This window comes from Macrosteles quadrilineatus, unplaced genomic scaffold, assembly GCF_028750875.1.
Source record: "Macrosteles quadrilineatus isolate MER2022 unplaced genomic scaffold, UCM_ALF_1.0 Scaffold_8__2_contigs__length_117827958, whole genome shotgun sequence".
Lineage (NCBI taxonomy): Eukaryota > Metazoa > Arthropoda > Insecta > Hemiptera > Cicadellidae > Macrosteles > Macrosteles quadrilineatus.
In genome coordinates this window covers 60,895,734-60,917,225 of record NW_026542601.1, presented here as the reverse complement: position 1 = coordinate 60,917,225, position 21,492 = coordinate 60,895,734, and the positions used below count along the sequence as shown (strand labels likewise).

Below are 21,492 nucleotides of genomic sequence, written 5' to 3'. Positions count from 1 at the left end.
TCCTAACCATGAGTAAGTGTTTGGACTGCCTTAAATTAGGTGAGGGATATGATTATTCATATCCATTCATTCGGAACACACTAACAAAATGTGGCACAAATTGAATTTATTTGTTCATTTATTTATCGGATATTTAATATCCCTTGGACATATTTAAAGTTAATTACGATACATGTTGGGTGCAGGAAACCAATAATCAAATCCCTAGTAAATAATATTTAATACACAAATCCAACAAGAACTACTCTAACAAACTTCTAACATGTTCGTCGGCTGCTACGTCACAAGGAGTTGATCCATCAGAGTCTTTGGCCATTGTGTTTGCTCCCTGAGCGACCAGCCACTCCACCAGTTCGGAATGTCCACACGACGCGGCGTAGTGAAGGGGAGTCTGACTATCTGCATCCCTCAGTTCTTTGTCAGCTTGTAGATCAATAACCAGGAACCGCAGCATGTCCAGGTTCCCTCGGTCCGCTGCCCAGTGCACTGGACCAAGGCCTTCAGAGTCTAAGGCGTTGATATTGTCATTCTTCGCATGCAATCTAACCTGCAAAATTTAGATTTGACAAAATTGTTTTTCATTTAACTGGGTGTTTAGTAAATCTGGTTAATAAGACACTTTTCCAGGAGAGTTTTAGACAAATCACTGAATATTAAGTAATACTATCAGAATCCTCCTATAAGCTTCATTACACTGCAAAACTTAACTATGAATTAAAAGATTGGCACTATGATTACAGAAGGGATATTTCATTATTTGTGGGAATACTTTATTAGTGAAGCTTTTAAAATATTTGTTTTAAGAAATAAGATCATTGAATTGTTGTATTTAAAAATTATATACTTTCGAAATTGCGAGATTGAAATAGTATTATTATTTCATTTTATTCATTAGCTTGTAGGCACTTTTACTTAAACCTTCCGAGGAATAAGATTCTAACATATTTATAATAGTTTTAATGTAGATGGCTTTACTGCTGCGACTGCGGCAACACCCACGAGCATATCTTGCAGTCTCAGCAACACTAAGTAATCATCTACTGTAATTGCGACAACACATGTGAGCATTTAGGCTATTGCTTCTGCGTTACCACTGATTGTCTCCTACGACCACAGAATCACCCGGGAGAAAATTTGATTGCGGACCCAGCGTCTTTCCTAATTGTCCCCAACGATCGCAGCAACACCGGCGATTGGCCGATGTTTAGAATGACCTGTCTTCCAATAATCTACTATCAACTGTCTTTGCTTTCATATTTGGAATCCCCAGAGTGTTTTTTTTATTTGTGGAGTATTCCAAAATAATATAAAATTTACGTAGGAGTCCCAGTTTTCCCAAAGAGTAGTAACATGCAAGACAAATTCATGAATATTAAGAACTACTATTGGAACCCTCCTCTTCATGACGCCACTTTTATATTAAGTAAAAATTAAAAAGATTTTGGAAGAAATAATAAGATGGTTATATTAAAACTGGGAATAGTAAAAACGGAAAGTCAAGGAAATTTTCATATGATAAAGTATTACGACTGATATATTTAGTAGAATTAGTTAATTATTGTTTGTTTTTTGCTAATGATAGTAGAGTTAAGGAATTAGAAAATTCAAGTCCATAATTTTTGAGCTTTTACTGGAGTAAACATTTGATCAACATCTGGATTAGGCTAACAAAAATTTGCTCATTTTACCACTCACTGACAGCATTTTCAACAAAGGTAGTTTTGAGGTGAGAAGAGAGATACATTTCTGACAAGAATATATTCTAATGTTAGTGTAAGCGTAATTTTTGGTCTTTCTTGTACCAGGAAGGACCCTTTCCATCCAGGCAATCTTGCTACCCTAAAAGCCCTTAAAATGTAGACTCTTGTGTTTTGTTCTATATTCACTTTTGTGTAAGTCTCTACTGATGTAATTTTGTCTCCCATTCCTTAAAATATAAAGGCCTAATACTTGTCTTCTCATCTTCTCTCTCTCTCTCTTTCATTTTTTATACCCAGAATAGCTCAATAATGTTATGAAACCCATAACATGCCCTATAAACCACTGCTCATTTGTATGATTAGTTTTACTACATGACTACATTGAACAACACACTTAGTTATGTGTTACCTACAATAGACATTAGACATCGACATCGCATATCACTGTATATCACCAAAACAAACACATCTCTCAATTTAAAGCTAGTCTAGGTACTATGAGTAATTTGCTGGACACCGTGAACCAAAAGGCCTAGAGTGTCTTTGTCTTTGAATGCGTCATTACTCGGCATCATTAGGATATTGATATTATTTTACTTTGGATCTAATCAACAGCAATGATCTCAAACAAATCTACAAGCAAGCCCTACAACTGATAACGTGACATTCCCATCAAGTGTCACGAGTGTACTCACCTTATCCTTATCACCCTCCCTCACCCAGTCGTTCAGTTTCTTCTCTCCCTCCGTAAGTTGCACCTCCTCGTTAGCCATGCTGCTGACGTTCACCCACCCCCCGCCACCGCCACCTCCCCTCTCGCGCCACTCTGGGTGTACTTGTGTTAGCAGTGCGATGTAACGCCTCATTGCCTCCTCCGTAGGCATGTCCTTCAAGGCGTTCCATGCGTCCCATTTTTGTCGAGCCGTTTGGTTGAACCAGCTTGGGCGAGATGAGTTACATCTTCCGGCAGTGGCCTGAAAAATTAATTAGTTTTTGAATTTCCAATTTTTTTTAAATCCAAACAATACTATTTCAGAAACGTTTATCAAAAAGAATGTTTTAGATCAGATTTGTTTTAAAAGAATGAATTGAGAGGGACATAACTATCAGGTGACTTACGATTAGCAAGCATAAATAACGTACAAAAGTACACACAAGCAGATAATAAAATAATTAAATCGATATCAGCTGGGCTGTATAAAAGGTTGTATCATGGAAGCAAAATATCTTGCTCGTGGCTGATTCTCCTGCTGGATTAAAGTAAAAACCCGATGCAACCATATTTATTACCAAAGGATACAAATTAGCGTCAATGATAACTGTCAATAATTTTCATCACCATGTTTGAATTATATGCTTTCCATTAAATTCTAAAACAAATTTTGCATCTTCTACATTGTGTTCAATTATAATTGATTAACTATTGTTTATTATTGTTGAGGTAATACTGTTCACAGTTAAAAAGTCTCACAATTTAGAAGAAGAAAAGACATTTCACTTCTAAGAAAATATAGGTAGGCTAGGTACACAAATCTCAATTATTATAAGGATATCAAATAGAGATTAACCGTTAAGACCTCTAGCTATATCAAGATGGCTTAAAAAAAGAATACGAGTTTAATATCTTCACCTTAGATAATACTTACTGGAATTTCTTAGAAGAATAAAACTGTTTCCAAGGGGCAATGCACTTCTCAAGTCAAAGTCAATGAGAGAATTATGTAAACAATATCCAAGCAAGACCCCAAAGACAATTTGCTCATAATTATGAACAGTAATTAGTAGCTTACTGTGTAATTAATCCCTGTTATAAAGGTTCTTGTTAAATCAAGAGCATCAACCTAAACTAACAGCTGGCGAAGTAAACACCTACCTGTTTATAGTATGAGTAGAACTCCAACAACTGTGCAGAACTCAAATCACCAACAATTGATTCAAGAAATTTTGCTGCACTTGAAAAATCATCTTTAAGGTCCGTTTCAAATTCGGCCTCAGCCATATCACTAAGTTTTTTATGGTTTAGGTTATTAGCACACAAAACTACAGACACTAATCACAAACTAGTCCCGCAACACTCAAAAGTTCTTTCCAACATTGGTGGATTTCTCCACGTTTACTCTCCAGCCTTCAATCTTGTGTATCTGCTGGTTGCTTACGTTGTCCCAAGCTTTGGCATCATTGAATGTGACAAAACCAAACCCTTTTGAAGTTCCGGTGGATTTATCAAATACTACAGTAGACTTGATCACTCGGCCAAACTCTTTGAAATATCTGAAAAACATTGTTTGTGCAATATTTTAAAGGCTCAAAGTCATTAATATATGAACTTTCATATATTCCTTTATCCTGTAGACCTTACATTGAAATACACCTGAAAAATCCTAAGTAATAAGTTCCAAACATAGAATTTTACATATTTGATAAAGATGGCTTTACACCAGGGTTTTTAAGGATTTTGTAATGGATAGGTGCAGTGGCTTAGCCAGGATTCTGTTTTAGAGGGGGGCCTGATCCGGGGGGGACAGGCTGTCCTGGTGTCAGGGCAAGCTTAGCCAGAAATTTAGGTCCTTCTCCATCTGAAGTTGAAGTATTCAACGCGTTTGTCGAGGATGATTTTTGTTGGCAACATGTTTGCTACAGAAACAAACAAATACGCCGAAGTGCCGAAGAGACGATTGCAAAAAATAATGCAAGAGGTAAAGATAAACAGTTACTCTCTGAATGGTTTGAAACATCTCCTGATGAAATGGCATGTTTTTACAGTCTATGTGTTTTGATGTCACTTGTGAAGAAAAGGACCATTCAATCGTATTGGGCCCCTACTGCTACTACTGAGACTCTGTTTTTTCAAAAAACTATGCCTTTTCATAGGTTTTTGCTCTTATCAACAATGTTTCATATTTGTGATAATAAAAATAAGCCCCAGAATGACAAACTGTGGAAACTGAGGTATGTCATTGATTATATGAATCAAAAGTTTTCACGGTTATATTTGGCCGATTAAAACATTGCAGTAGACAAGAGCTTGATGAAATTTCGTGGGAGGTTGGGGTATGTGCAATTCAACCCCAAGAAAAGAGCCAGGTTCGAGATCAAATTTTACAAATGTTGTGAGTCAAGCAGTGGATACTGTACAAAATTTAAAATATACACCGGGGCTGAAGTGAAACAAGGTGAAACAGTGGAAGAAGGGGGTGGAGACACTGCTGAGGATGATGACCTTTTGGTGAGCGAGGCCATAGTCATTGAAATGGTCATACCCTCACAATTGACAACTGGCATTCCTCACCTCTCCCCTACTATAGATTGAAACATATTGGTTTCAATGTGATTGGGACGGTGAACTCTTGGAGGACAAATATGCCTGACAGTTTCAAAAGTGAAAAACTTGATGTCGGTGAGTATGAAGTTGCGTTTAGCCATGACAAGAAAGAAGTGTGTCTCTTGTCTACTTTCCACAGTAAGGGAGACAAAAAAAACAACTGAAAAGAGAGACAGAGTCAGCGGTGAGGTGATAACCAAGCCTGAACCCGTCCTCTATTACAACAGCTCGATGGGCGGTATCGACCGAGAAGACCAACAGCTCGCTTCTTTTCCTACAATGAGGAGATATGCTAAAGGGTATAAGATTTTTTTTTATATTGGACATAGCTCTCTTCAACTCTTATGTTGTTTAAAAAAAATCACCCAGAAGAAGATAGGATTTGCTGAGTTCAAAAATAAATTCACGGAGCAAGTGTTCCAGACCAGACAACTACCGGCCTACAAACGAAGAGGGCGGCCATCAGCGTCTGAAACCCCTCTACGGCTTCAAGCAGCTTCTTGGGGTCATTTTCCAAGACAAATCCCACCTAATGAAGTGATGCAAAACCCATCAAGACGCTGCAAAGTTTGTGGTGCACAAGGGAAGCGTGTGTGACAGTCGGTGGGAGTGCGAAATGTGCCTTGTTGCGCTTCACCTACCCGAATGTTTCAAGACATATCATACTAAGTTGAACTTTGCTTGATATCTTTTTGAGTATACAACATGTCAATCAGTGTTTTAAGGCAGAACAGTAAGATATTTTTAACTTTTATAGTCAACAATTTTTAAAAAAAGGCAAACAATTTTTTATTTTGTATTATATGGTATATAAAAAAATTATAAAAATACTTTTAACCAATAAAATGGTTTTTTTTAATCTACATTCAATTCTGATTAGAAAATAACAGTATTTGATATACAAATACAAAATTCTGAGTGCAGGTAAAAATATTGTAAATTGTGTAAAATTGCACAGAAATAATTCATTTTTTGGCCCGGTTAGGTGTAAAAATAAGTTTAAGCGAAGGGGTTAGTAGTAAATATTGTTTTGTCAGGTTGATGCTCCAATGGACAAGTCTATTTTTATCGCCGCGTAGATAATGATGATTCGGGGAGAGGAGGGGCGTCACTCAACGTGCGGCGGCCGAAGCACTAGCGCTGTATCTGCATGTGTATTGTGTAGTGTGTACGCACTCATTTGACTGTGTTTCTAGGACGCGCGTTGCAACGCTCCCATGTGCCGTGTGTACAGCGTGTATGGCTATGATTTGAAACAACGTTTAGCATTCAACGTCGTGGCCCGTGAGCAACTATAAAAAACAACAGCAGGCCTTTGTTGCTAACAAAAATAGATGGAAACAGACAATTTTGAATTGTGATTGATAAATCACATTATTGTTATTACAATTGTTGTGTTTATTGATTTTGTAGGTTTTGTTCGTCACAGAGACATGGCATGCATATGTTTATTATTACCTGCGTAATTCCCCATGGCCGACAGTCCATGGCAGATTGGAGACAAAGATTCTTAGGTAGCTCATTGTAAACTTTTTATTTCTCAACTCTTAGTAATCTCTAGCAAATGGATGGTATGAGCTTTCATCAAATCGTTGACATCAATTCCAGACTCAACTCCGAGGTTGTTTAGTGGAATCTGTTCACAACGTAAACTCCACTTATGTAGAAGATGCTCTGAAATTATCAAAACAAATTAAGTCTAATTTTTTCAAAAGCGTTTCATAGGGAAAAGTTACCAACAGACCTTTAAGCGAATGTTAACATAACAACAATAACATAAGAGTAACCAACTTAGCTTCACAGTTTGATAATTATTGGAAGTTAAGGGGGGTAAAAATAATTTTTAAAAGTGGAGACTTGGGCTAACTTGTGACTAAGACTTGGATAGTTTTTTCAGGTATTTTACGTAAAAACTTACCTACTTAGGTTTTAAGGTAAAGACTTACAATTTCAACAATCAGACTTACCAATGGACCAGTCAGCACTCCTCTCCTGGTAAGTGCAGTAGAACCTTGCGTGAGGGCTTGCTTCTAGTAAGAAAGCGACAGTGACGATGATATCCTCAAACACTGACGGCTCGTAGAAACAATCAGAACCGATGATGAGATCTATAGGACCGAGAGTAAAGGTGTTGGCCAGGAACAAACCCCAGGTCAGACCGACTACACGCACCTGCATAAAACAAAGTTTGAACAACATTTTACATGCATACAGTAGTCTAGTTGCAACGTAAAACACCCAAATACTGACTGCCCCCCAATTAACGAGCAAGCTGAATTAAAACACTTGTAATAGTATCTACACCAATAGTACTACCGTATCGATTGTTTGAATAGTGTTGTGAACCCTTAAGTTTAACACACGACGTATAAGTTGCTCAGTTGACAGTTTAGCAGTTGGTATACACTGCGTTTATTCAGCCGCTGTTCTGCTGTGTTCGGTTTTCGTTAGTGTAGCATCTGGTGTAAGGAATAAGGTAAGTTCCATAAGTTATACTAAATATAGCCTATATAGGAAAGTGAATATTTTTATGTACCGGTAATAGTTTAATAACAATTTACTATGATTGATTTGTTGTTTAATATCAAAGATGGCATGTTAAAAACAATGAATTTGCTATCATTAACTCGTCGTCATCAATGATGGGAGTGTTAGGGACTTTCAGGAGTGATTTGATGGCTAATGAATTTGTCACTGCCAAAATACATACTAATTGTAGATCTCTAACCTTAATTTAAGCCCGTTCGGTATTTGGACAAGAAAAAACGTCAATCGTCCAAATACCGAAAGCAGTGTTCAGTATTCGGCTGGATACTAGTTTTATGTTTTAAACCTATGGAATTTATTTTTTCCTTAAGGAAACATTAAAAGTGTGATCAATGTTCATATTTAAAGGCAAAAAACAACAGCCAAAATCCGAACAAGCATAGATTAGATTTTGCCGAGAACGAAATGCCTGAAAAACGTGTTCGGTATTTGGCTGATAGGCCTAACTTTCCTAAAGTCTTTAACACATATTTATACTGTTAAAAATCGTCCAAATGTGCTACGTTTTTACATTTATAGAAAAAATCGGAAACAAAAATCAAATTGAGCCTGAAGTTATTTTTGTTTGGTCAAAGATATATTCGTAAACCATACTGAGCAAAATATTTGGTTTTAGGCCAATTACAAGGTTTAGGTTTTAGAATCAAAATTACCTCGTATTTTTATGTTATAAACGCCGTTTATATTACTTGTAAGTTTTAAAAACCTACAAGAATGTTTTTGTTTTGTTCACAGAGAATGTCAACCATTCCAAATCCACCAAAGGAAATACTCGGCAGAAGAAGTGGTGAAAGCGGTGGAAGCCATAAGATGTGGGAAGACTTTGTCTGCTGCTTTGAAGGCATTCGGCGTGCCAAAAACAACGCTGCACAGCCGGATGATGTAACAATGAGAAAACAAAACTAGCCAAGTAGCCCAACTTAACTAACTTGAACCAAAAATTCAGCACATATTTCAATTAGGCTAATGTTACAACTCATTCTGTACAACATAATTCAAACTTATATTGTGACTTGATACCATCTTATCATCTATAAGAATAAACAGAAAAGTTTCAATAATTTCTTAGAAAAATAGTTTACACTGAAAACTTAAATCAGACTAACCTGATTGCTTTGCAGACCGTTAAGCTCACAGACTCTGCGTAAATGCTGTAGACTACAAGGCAAAGAAGCGCTCTCTGTTAAGGTGACGCTTGCACCAAGTTTAGCAGCTACAACACCAGGTAGCCCAGTGCCTGCACCGAGCTCAACAATGTGCTTGCCGCCAAGTTCTGCCCGCCGCTCCCACAAGTACCAAGCAAGTATCGGCGCACTCGGCCACACGTATGAGCTGTAGGAGGCTTGTAACTGCTATGGGAATAGAGAATGGGGTTATTATGCATAATAAGGTGACCATGAGAATCTAAACTAATTCATATATCACCTGAAACTAGTTTTGGTATTTATTGCGATTAACGTGACCATGGGAACCTATATAGATTTATATATCACCAGAAACTAGATTTTTAGTTGAAAATAATGGTGCAAAAATTTTTCCGCGCTCACAAATTTTAACGCAATTACGGCCGCTTAAAGCCCACCTGCTGTTTTTTTTTGTTTGCTTTTATAAATTGACTAGGCCTGACCTATTTGTTAGGCTACGATATTTCCTCACCAGAAACTTTATAACGTTAATTCTAAGTGATTAAAGTAACTATTAGAGTATTAGACTCACTTTTAACCTTAAAATAACGGTACAAAATTCTCAGAGGTCACGAATATTAACTAAGATAGTTTGAAGTTTCGATTTATTTTATTTACATTCTTGTCTGCTTGCGGTCAACTAAAACTGAAAATACGAAAACTGAAGAGAGAAGAGGTATTTATTTACTATAGGTGCATCGAAACAAATTTTTAATTTTGATAGCCTATCTTACTTTATAGTTTATTTACCTCCTGAATCCAAATATACCATTTATTAGTTTTCACCGCTGATGAATATTTCTCAAGAAATAGCCATAAAAATATGCAACATTTAACAATAAACAAGGTAGGATGGATGACATTTACAAGTGGAATGAACTGTGGATTAACTAAGCCTACAGCTGATAGTTTTCAACCACACGACAACTGGAGGTACTGTAACAACTTTTGAACTTAACCTTCCATCGGGCGCATCACGGAAGTGGGTCGCCGGAATTTTATCCCCCTGGGCAAAGCTGACGTCACTATGACGTAGTAACCTGAGTGGCTAAAAGTTTCTTCGCGGCCGGAATTTTACCCCCACGGATTTGAAAGTCTAATGAAAATAGACAGAGCGTGATTAATTAGATTAGCAATAAAAACCGGAATTTTACCCCCTGTCCATATAACTAGCGTTTAGACAACTGAAGATGTACGGGCTGGATTTTTACCCCGGAATTTTACCCCTGGATTTTTACCCCCCGGAGTTTTACCCCCGGATTTTTATCCCCGGAATTTTACCCCCTGGCCGATTTTAGAAATTGAATGTTTGATTTTCTTATTTCTGTTTTTAATTAATTGTAAACATTTCATTATTTAGTAGCCTAACTTTATTTATTCATTTTGTAAAGAAATGTTCGAAACAATTATCATTCAGTTGATTGTTTATACGTCATATTAACCAACTGTTAGCTTCAAAGATCGAATCCTAATTACTAGAATCTCAAAATTAAAATTAAAAACCTGTTCGGTTAGTTAATGTTACAAATAAATTAATATAGGCTACTTAATAATAAAATGTTTACTATTAAATTAAAACAGAATGAAGATAATTAATCTTTCTCACTAATTTATATATCTGGCCAGGGGGTAAAATTCCGGAGGTAAAATTCCGGGGGTAAAAATCCCGGGGGTAAAATTCCGGGGGTAAAATTCCAGGGTGTAAAATTCCGGGGGTAAAAATTCGGGCCGAACACTCTAGGTTTTTATAATTTGATGTGTTCTGATTAAATTCACAACCGTGAAAATATAATGTTTAATTCCGCGTTTAATCCATCGAGCTGATGTCGCGAAACTCAAAAGTTCGCGGCCGGAATTTTACCCCCTGGTTTGTGACGTCACGTTTGCCCAGGGGGTAAAATTCCAGGGGGATAAAAATCTGCTACCCCTTGGAAGTTACCTCCGGGTCACTACTTTTTTCGTTATAAAAACCATAGTATGTGTTTGGCAGGGCTGTGGCCTGATTTACCTCACGAACCTCTTTTGCGGAATCAGTTTTGTATACTCTTACCCCTTTCCCAGTTGTCAGTCGACCTTGGGGAGTGGTTCGCGTAACTACTGGAAGTAGCTTCCGTGAGCGCCCTGTGATGCAACAGGTTTCCCGGAGCCTAGTTCCGTGTGCGCCCTTGTGTTTGACCTTATTTAGCGATATTATAAAATGGATGAAGAAGAACTAATTGCGAGATTGTTGGCTAGTGTTGAAAGGGAAGGCGAGGAAACACATTTAGTAGCCAAAACTAATGGTGCGTGAGTTCGGAAACTTTTTTTTTTCAAGAAAAAGAACTTTGACAAAATGTGTAGTCCTTCTAACAAATGATTTTTTGCACTAAACAATAGGTGTTTTATTTTAAACACCATAGCAACTTTTTCTTAAGAACTTTGACAAAGAAAGTTGTCCTTATGAAAATGATCTTTTTTGATAATAGGCTACCATAGGTGTTTTTATGTCATACACTGATGCAATTTTTGTCTAAGAGCTTTGATTGAATGAGTTGTCCTTGTACAAAATTATTATTTTTAATAGACCATGTACATGTTTTTATGTCATACAATAGCCTATTACAATTTGTTTTCTAATATACGATAGTAGGCCGTATAAGTACAAAAAGTAAATCTTTTTTATTCACAACACTTAACTTACGTATTTTTATTTATTATTATAACATTTTCCATTTGATATACAACTTAAGTAATAGTGTAATAAATCATATAAGGCTAAAAAGGTTTTTTGCAGTTTAATTGCTATTAAAATATTTTTTACTCATCATTGTATAGTTTTTGTACTCCCGGAGGTAACTTCCGTGAGCGCCCTTTGGCGTTAGAAAATCAATGCGCCCGACGGAAGGTTAATTAAACTCACTCTGATTCTGTCATCGGCAATAGGCCTAGTATCTCAAATAATTGATATAATTGACGTTACTTCACTAACACTACAACTAGAACACAAAACAAAAATACTCATATAATCATACTGTGCTGCTTAGTGCTTCTGCTACACTGTCACAAGTTCAGAAGTGAAGAGAGTAACATAGTCTAACAAAATTAGACAAGAAAACGACAATAACTGGAAAGATCTGGAAGTACCCACAGCTAACTCTACAAAATTTCTTGGAATCATTTTAGACAACCACCTAAATTGGCAAGACACATTGAACTTCTATGAAAAAATTAAATTCCGCACTATATGTCATAAGGATGCATTGCACGACGTCCAAGTGCCACGACGTCCAATAATATTTATTCAGTGCCACGACGTCCAAAACATAATTTTTGAGTTGTTGCACGACGTCCAAGTGCCACGACGTCCAAAAGTACAGTAACTGCCAAAAATATAGTCTTTCTACAAGCTTTGGACGTCGTGGCACTTGGACGTCGTGAAACAGCGCACTATAGAATTGTAAAAAAGTAACATTTGCACGACATCCAAAGTCGCTGCCAGTTGCACGACGTCCAAGTGCCACGACGTCCAATAAATATTTGACTGTTGCACGACGTCCAATATAGCTCAGCGCTGTTGCACGACGTCCAAGCTCCTTCATGATGACCGGCTACTTGCCGAACAGTGTTCTCTCGTGTAAAATGCTTATGGAACGTTTATTAGTTATATATACATGGGTATATGTTCTTGTTCATAAATATATATACTATGAATATTTGTACCATTAATTGAAACATCATAAAGTAAAAAAAAAACATAAAAAGAAAAAATAAACAAGGCAACAGTTGGAAAACTATAAGATTTACATGGTTTGAAAAATGATGACATTTTGTTAACAACCGATAAACTTCATTATGTTTGGAGTAAGCTTTTAAATACTTATTTTTTCAAGACTAGATGAATGTACATTGATCAACATGATCTTTGAAAACTATTTTTTATACCCTCATTTTTATTTTTACTAGTATAAAGAATAGAATGCCTTTACGAACTGTTTTTTAGGCTTCAATGAAATTTTCTTATGTCGCAAATATGTTTATTAATAGTATTCACTTAACATTGACTTAATTTTATTTCAATAAATTTTGTGTTTGTGTTTTGCTACACCACTTATTAAATTGCAACCAATGAGAATATCATATAAATAAGTTGTACACAGGCTTCTTTTGTTTCCCCAACTCTAAAATACAACGCACATGAATTGAAAATGTTGAAAATGTTATGTACTATAGGTTTTAATAGTAGGCCTACTGTAGCGAATCGAATATCAATAAAATTAACGTATAACAATAAATTTACATATTCCTAGATTATAATTGAATGTGTTTACGAAGGAACACCACAACCTAAAAATTCTACATTACAGTATATTTACTCAAGATTTATTGTTTTCATATAGCACAGTTGATGTTGCCAACTAGCGTGGGAGCGGAAGTCCTGATAAAGGCTGGTTCTCGGAAAAGTAATAAACTTATAGTTTGAATGAAAGATGTTTTTTATTTTGTACAGGATTCATGGGATCCTCAGCATCAAGTACAAACTGCAAAATGTGTGTCGAAGGTCTGATTAGACCTTCAGCAACTGATCCGTTTTTTACCTTCCTTTAATTTATTCTTTTTCGTGTTGTGCTTCATGTAACATACATAGACTAGAGGACCGCTCATGCCTTTGACAAATAAATTAACATTTTCGTACAAATACAAATCAATATCGTCATTAGACAAGAATTAAAAAATAAAATTTATAAACATAACCTACCACGGCATATTCTTGAACAAGTATGCCTACAAACCTACGATAAGCATGTTTGTTATTATTATACTTAACCTTCAAATGCTATGACTTAGGGTATTCCTGCTTTCCTAGATAAAACATGCGAACTAATTGCGAGTGCGACGTGAACTTAGAAAAAGACTAGTAAGAATTTACAACTGTGAATTTCTGAGAATTGATTGACAGTTCAGACGAACCTATGGCCACAGACTACGGAAACCTACAGTTTTATTGTATTAGTATACTGTATTTGTATTATTGTGTTACTAGCAGAGTACCCGTCCTTCGTACGGGGTTGGCATATAAGTATAAATGCTTATTGCCGTTATGGGAGAGGACACGATTTAAAAAAACTGGTCTTTTAATTTATACGGTATCCTATTGTGTAGCACACATCTACCATAGTCCTGATGTTCTACCACTGCACCTAAACCATGGAAAAAAGTAAAGTTCTCATTGTGTACCACAACTTTTTTTGCTAGTTGGTTCAATTAGCTGTGGTCATTAATGCAAACAAACAACATAATAGTGCTGCACCCTTTTTGGCAAGCCTTACAACTTTTTAATGCTGTTTAGTATCATAGAACCAACTTGTACAGTTGAAACGGCTGACAAAATTCTTTAATTTCTTTAAATATGAATACTCATAAGGTTAACATAAGAAAGTCCAGAGCCAGAGCCACCGGGGCGGAGACTGAAAGAATTTTTGAGGTAAGAATATGTTAATCAGGGATGTCATCTACCATCATACCAAATTTCAACCTTGTCGGTTTAGTATTTTTCGCGTTTGCTTGTCACAAACATCCATCCATCCATCCATACATCCATGGTTTGCACTGTAAACAATAAGCTATCACAATAGTTCCAAACCGACAAATAGAAAAAATAGGAAAATATAAATAAATATGGAAAATAGGGTAATTTTCTAACATATTTTAGTGAAATTATATAATTAGGCAAATGGAAATTCAGTCTACGAATTTGCTGTGGCAGGGGGATTATATTACGGTTTACACAAAAATAAATCAAAACATAAACCTCATAACACTCAGGAAAAGGGCCTAGGTTGATAGGGCAATGATTATAGAATCTTAATTATTTTTTATATCCATGATGAATGATTTCTTTTAAAACAAATTATTCCCAGTAAAATATTATTACAGCATTTCACAAAAATAGAACAGACTCAGTATAATCTAAATATGTAAAAGGCAAAGCCCTCACTGACTGACTCACTCACTCACTGACTCATCACTAATTCTTCCACGTCCCATTTACCTAGGAGGCTGAAATTTGGTACACCGATTCTTTGGGCATTAAATAGGAAAACTAAGAAGTTTTTATTCTGATCGGGCTTTCGGGCTCCGCTCCAGTGGCTCTGGAGTTTCCCATGATAACCTTATGATTTTTCATATTCAAAAGGAATTTCTTAACAGCTGTTTCAATTAAACAAGTTGGTTCTGTTCTATTATGTTCAATAGCATTAAAGTTACAAGGATTACCAACAGGGTGCAGCACTATTATTTTTAGCGAATTTCCCTATAGGGAAGTAGCTATTACCGTAGGTCTCATGGTAAGACTTAGGCCTGGGACCGATTTACTTTTTCATTTTGGTGTCCCCAGAGGACAAAAACACCATTCGTTCAAATTTTTATATATGTATATATATATATATATATATAGGTATATATATAGATTTATGTATATATGTGTCCGTGAACACGATAACTTGAGTAATTTTTATCCGATTTTGATGAAATTTGGTTTGAAGGTGTAAGGCGGGATAAACTTGAATGAGTTCGCGATCCAGCATGATCGGACCATGGGAACAGGGTTTTATGGGGTAAAAATTGGTTTTTCTCACTTTTGACCCCCAAAACACAAAATTTCCCAATTTTTCTCTAAACCTTCTTAAAGAGCTTAAAAAACAAACAATTCAGTATATCAAAGTGTTTTTGTACGGTTATTAGTTACGGAGAAAACTAAAAAAATTGTAAATTTAAAATTACCATGTTATTCTTATGGAGAATATTGTAAAATGTTGTAGTTTGCTTGTTTATGGATATCTTTTGATCAAACTTCGCAAATATATTCATTTTCTACTAAGCAATAATTATTTTACTTAAAACACACACTTTATTAGTTTCCTTGTAGCAGCAAACCTAGGTACTCGTTAAACCTAATGTTATTTAAATAGATCGATTGAAAATTAATTCAGCCAAATGGAAATTCGCTTAGACGGCAGGTTTGCTGCGGCGGGGGTATTTTAAATTTATGACTGCAGCCAAAATGCATGTAATAAGTTTGTTCTCAATGGAAATAAATAAATTCATTTATTTTGCAACCAAAAGGTGAGTGAGCGTAGCGAACAAACTTCAACCTGGAAGCGAGTTAGCGCAGCGAACGAGCTAACCTGAAGGCAAGTGAGCGGAGCGAACGAGCTCCAACCTAAAGGTGAATGAGCGTAGCGAACGTACTTCAACCAGGACAAGATTTAGCCATGCGAACGAGCTCACTAGTGAAGTTAAGCGGGGCAAAGCCCGCGGGTACAGCTAGTAGATCATAAACATAAACAAATGAAGTAACTGAAAGAATCATATACTAATGAAATTACATTAACATATGGTTTGAGAGCTACATTTAAGTAATGTAAAATAATGTTTACATTCGGGCTAGTAACATCAAATATTATTTTAAATTTATAATCCTTACCCTCTCTGTTCTAATATCCGTGCATCCTACTAATATTATAAATGAGAAAGTTTGGATGTATGGATGTATGTTTGTGACAAGTGAACGCGAAAAATACTGGTCGGATTGGGCTGAAATTTGGCATGATGATAGCTCACATTCCCGATTAACATATAGGCATATTCTTATTTCAAAAATCCTTTTGGGCTCCGCCCCAGTGGCTCTAGAGTTTCCCATGTTAACCTTATGAGAAATGGAATTATTGAATCTTAACAGCTGTTTAAATTAAACAAGTTGTTTCTGTTCTATGATGTTCAATAGCATTAAAGTTACAAGGATTACCAACAGGGTGCAGCACTATTATTTCTTTTACATTTATGACAACAGCTAATTTGCAACCAAAAGGTGAGTGAGCGTAGCGAACGAACTTCAACCTGGAGGCGAGTTAGCGTAGCGAACGAGCTAACCTGAAGGCAAGTGAGCGCAGCGAACGAGCTCCAACTTAAGCCTAAAGGTGAGTGAGCGTAGCGAACAAACTTCAACCAGGACGTGATTGAGCCATGCGAACGAGATAATCTTGAAAATTAAGAAGTTAAACGGGGCAAAGCCCGCGGGTTACAGCTAGTTATTTAATATGTTTGAATCAGCTGTGTGGAATCGTGAAATCAAAATTCATTTGACAGTTAGTTCTGGTTGTTTACATTTTTAAATTTTGTAGGTTTGCTCTTGTTACCATGGATACCATCAATCAATATTTTAACATCTCTCACCTCAAATTTTTGAAAGACCACAGGGCAGAGCCAATAACGAAGAGGGAATAGTTGTATAATATGTATCCTCGGAGCTGTAGCTTCATTTGCGTGCAATTTGAGCCCAGTCGGTTCAGTACTTTTTGAGATTATCTCATACAAACACACACACACAGACACCACCTCTTCTTTATAATAGTATAGATAGATAGATAGATTACTATTATAGTATTATATATTGTCTGTGCTATGGCTAAAATACGTTTTTATTACTGCATCAGCTCTCTGAATATCTGCTTCAACCATTTGTTGTCAAACATTGATCTCGTAAAATAGTGAATTTATTTTTCATATGCACTAATAGAGCAAGGTTTGTACTAAAAGAAAACCTTCTTTTAGTTTAAAAAATACATGTTTCACAGGAAACATTTTTAACCATTGTAGTAACACCATTATAGTTTAAAAAGTTGATAAGTGATAGTTCACATAATATTTAGCACAATGGACGGATAAACCTTTTTTGAATTCGTCATATTATAAGTGTATGAAAATTCATATATCTGTGTATCAATATCTACTTATCTCATTTCTGTTCAATGGAAGTTATACAATTTCAATGATACCGGTACTTAAATGGGAAGTCTTACAGCTGTTATAAAACTGTGCATACATTTTATCTTACGAGTAAATTTGCTACCAATAATTGATATAGTATGACAATTCTATTCTACTGCAGTACTTAGAATTCTACCACTACTCACATTAAACCTACCATATTTACTTTTGGGCTAGTGATTAATTTATTGTATTAATCATACAATATAGTGAATAGTGTAGTCATTTATTTATTTCGTATCTATGACATAGCTCTATTTTGTAGAAATTAATTATGCAATCATATCAACAGAAATACTGCATCATTACATTTTACGGTGACATAGTATTTATTTTACAAATAAAAAATTTAAGCTATGCAATAATTAGTTCAATTAGAACAGAACCATTGAATATTGAATAATTTAAACATTAATCGAAGACGAAGCGGTTGACAACTTTCAAACTGTTGACTAGGCCTAGTTGCCTTCAATAATTGCAATGCGAACTGTATGCACTGAGGTCGGCAAACAGTGTTCACAGTGTGCAGGCACTTTGGACGTCGTGGCACTTGGACGTCGTGCAACAGTCAAATATTGATTGGACGTCGTGGCACTTGGACGTTGTGCAACTGGTAGAGGCTTTGGACGTGGTGCAAATGATACTTCTTTACAATTCTACAGTGTGCTGTTTCACGACGTCCAAAGCTTGTAGAAAGACTATATTTTTGTCAGTTACTGTACTTTTGGACGTCGTGCAACAACTCAAAAATTATGTTTTGGACGTCGTGGCACTGAATAAATATTATTGGACGTCGTGGCACTTGGACGTCGTGCAACACTCCCTGTCATAAGAAGAGTTTGAACACTGACGAATGAAGAAACAGCATTCACAGCACATTACTCAATCTTTGCATCACACATTAAATACGGAATCACTAGCATCGGCAACCAACATCATGCCTAAAAGGAATTTCGTCACATTATGGATATATAGATGTAAGTTACTGGTAGACTTAGTTGGGTGTAGGCCTAGTTCTTATTTAGGCATGTCAGGGTAGTTGGCCGTGCTTTATGCGAATTTGTGACTGCATTTAATCCTTTGAAGGTATAGGTTAGATTAAGAAGGTAAAGTTTAATAATGAATCAAGTTGTTAGTTTATGTCGCCTGCACACTGTTTTTGTAAAATTCAAATCCTGAGAAAAACACTTCAAATTAACCTACTACTGTATTTCAAAAATGCAAGCGACTTTAAAAGGCCGTAGTTTCGTTAATATTGGTGAGCACGGAGAAATAATACACTATTATTTTCAGCTAAAATCTAGTTTCTGGTGATATGTGAATCTAGGTTCCCAAGGTCACATTTATCACAATAATTACTCTAGAGATTTACCTGAAAACAATGGTGCGTGCAAAATATTTACTGCTGTCACAAAGGCACATTGCTGATGTGTGAGTAAGTTAGAATGTTCATTCAAGCTTAGGCTATATTTATATACTTATAACTAGGCTAACATACATTTAACGCAAAAATACTGATAGTCCCTGTTCTAAATTAGTCCTTGTCTATGGTCTTAGTAGCTCAGGAGTAAGTTATCTTAGACCTAGATCTTAGGCCTAGGCTATTATAAAACTAGGCTATGTAACTCTAGATCAAGTTAGAGGTAGTCTTCTAAAAACTACACACAAGATGGGGCTAGGGCCTATGAAGAATATACTTAGGCGGGTTTAATTATATTTTTTATTTATATGTTAAATGATATGTTGAATACATTTTTAACAATATAAATTCAATGCGAAACGAAGAAATGAGTTATTTGATAAAATTCAGTCCAGAATCAGAAAAACATGGCTGCTAATGCCTAGCAAAGTTGAGGTTAGCTACCGGTGTTACGCATATCTTTTGAACCCTTAATTGGACTGATTTCTATGTTAAAACTAATTATTTGTTACAGCAAATGATCCTTACCTCAGGGATCAGAACTTCAAGGGTTTCAAATTCGCCCGAAGAACTTCTATTTGGGTTCGAATGAAAGACGAACGTTTTAACTTGCTCTGGAACACCATCGGTCATTGGATCAACTCAGTGAGCACAACATTCAGAGACAAAAAATACATTTTCCAGACTAGAAACCTTACACAGCCTTCAGCAGTTGTATTCTATCAAGATACAGTATACAAGATTATGTAAAAATTACGGTTCAAAATGTATTGTAACTTGAGTGATTTTCCCATAATAACTCATAAAGTATTTTATTGCCTGTTATTGATGGCCTGTTATTTTTAACATGTTATTTATTTCCTATATTTATCAGTGGTGGCGATAAGATCCCGTGGCCCCCGCAAGTTTGTTCGCCGGGGCCACCTCTCAAAATATGGGGTATTTTGGGGGCAGCCCTAAATTTTCAAATGTTCCTATCATGTGACCCCTCATTTAAGGTTTATCAAGAAAAATTGAATGGTGCAAACCAGAAGTCAATATCGCACCCCTAATCAAAATGGTAGCCATTTTAATTATTTAAATATGAGCAAGCAAGATAAAGTCAGTTTATCAGTTTGGATTCGTCAAAGGTGGTTCTACTGTCAATGCTATTTTTTTCGATCATCGACAGGGTTGTAAATGCATTGGACAGGGGTGAAGCTGCCTCTGGAGTCTTCTTCGATTTGCGAAAGGCCTTTAACTTTGACATGGTTTCGCACGATCTTTTGCTTGAAAAACTTGACATCATTGGAATACGAGGTGTGGCTAATCAGTGGCTGTCTTCTTGTCTTAGGGGACGGACACAAGCCGTCCAATTGCCATTTGTTGACAAAAACATTCTAAGAAAGTGTTATTCAGACGTTTTGCTGGTCAATGCGGGGGTGCCTCAGGGTTCAATATTGGGGCCTATTTTATTCATCTTATACATAAATGACATCAGAAATAGTGTATCAGATGCCCATTTGTGGTTGTTTGCCGATGACACGTCAATTGTTCTTATGATAAAACCACCCACGGTTCCATGGAAGTATCTACTTTTCTTGAGTCTAACAACGTTGTCCAATGGTTTCTTGACAATGGTCTTGTCATAAATAATGGCAAGACCACTTTGGTGGACTTCAGCATATCGTCAAGACATCGCACTGATTTCAGTGTTTGGATTGACGACACTATTGTATCTTCGAAGACCAATTTGAAATTTTTAGGGCTTCACATTGACGAAAACCTAAAGTTCTTATGTCAAACTGACAACGTGTTGACCGAAAGGTTAATCTGGAATCTTCGTGTTACGTCACCTTGCTCCTTTCACAGATAAAACAGTTCTTCTATGCTTACTATGCGGTGGTTTTCGCCTATTTGTCATACGCCGTCACTATCTGGGGATCTGAGACACAACAAAGCACAAATTTGCGCTTCAAAAGGAGGCTGTACGGGTCATTGCTGGCATTTGCCAGAGAGGGTCTTGTAGATCAGCTTTCGTCAAATTAAGACTTCTTACTTTTCCCTGCATTTACATTTTCAATACCTCCCCAGATAGCACGTAAGCTTGATTCAAGACTTGAATTACGCTTGCTTTTACTTGAAATGACAGCTTTGAATTGTCACTTTAGATTCAAACTCGAGTCAAATGTCAACTTCTTGTAACACACTTGAATTACGCTTACAGTGGATTGAATTAACAGCTTTGAAATGTCACATTAGATTCAAACTGGATTCGAGTATACACAACACACTACTATTACGCTTGCACTTGCTTGTATTAACAGCTTTGAAATATCACATTAGATTCGAATCCGAGTCGAGTGTAATATTACCCACAATGCACTTCCATTACGCTTACGTTGGTTTGAAATTACAGCTTTTAAGTATCACGTTGGATTCGAATTGGAGTCGAGTGTAAGTTACCCATAATTCCGAGCGGGAACGACGCTAACGGTGGGACCGACACTTGAAGACGCCATCGGCCATATTGCT

The 21,492-nt window shown here is 36.3% G+C and overlaps 2 protein-coding genes across 2 annotated transcripts; both read right to left on the bottom strand.

Annotated features, from left to right (window-relative positions):
• Positions 1-201: 201 nt before the first annotated feature.
• On the bottom strand, positions 202-3,848 carry LOC129000775 (acyl-CoA-binding domain-containing protein 6-like). Its single transcript, XM_054427769.1, has 3 exons — positions 3,574-3,848; positions 2,396-2,674; positions 202-547 (listed from the first exon to the last, which is right to left on the bottom strand). The coding sequence occupies exons 1-3, from the start codon at positions 3,697-3,699 to the stop codon at positions 242-244; spliced, it is 711 nt and encodes a 236-aa protein (XP_054283744.1). The 5' UTR covers positions 3,700-3,848; the 3' UTR covers positions 202-241.
• LOC129000776 (histone-arginine methyltransferase METTL23-like) lies at positions 3,835-19,626 on the bottom strand. The gene is made up of 5 exons (XM_054427770.1): positions 19,507-19,626; positions 8,676-8,921; positions 6,990-7,194; positions 6,481-6,696; positions 3,835-3,971 (listed from the first exon to the last, which is right to left on the bottom strand). Exons 1-4 carry the CDS (start codon positions 19,609-19,611, stop codon positions 6,563-6,565), a joined length of 690 nt encoding a protein of 229 aa, XP_054283745.1. The 5' UTR covers positions 19,612-19,626; the 3' UTR covers positions 3,835-3,971; positions 6,481-6,562.
• Between the last annotated feature and the right edge of the window lie 1,866 nt (positions 19,627-21,492).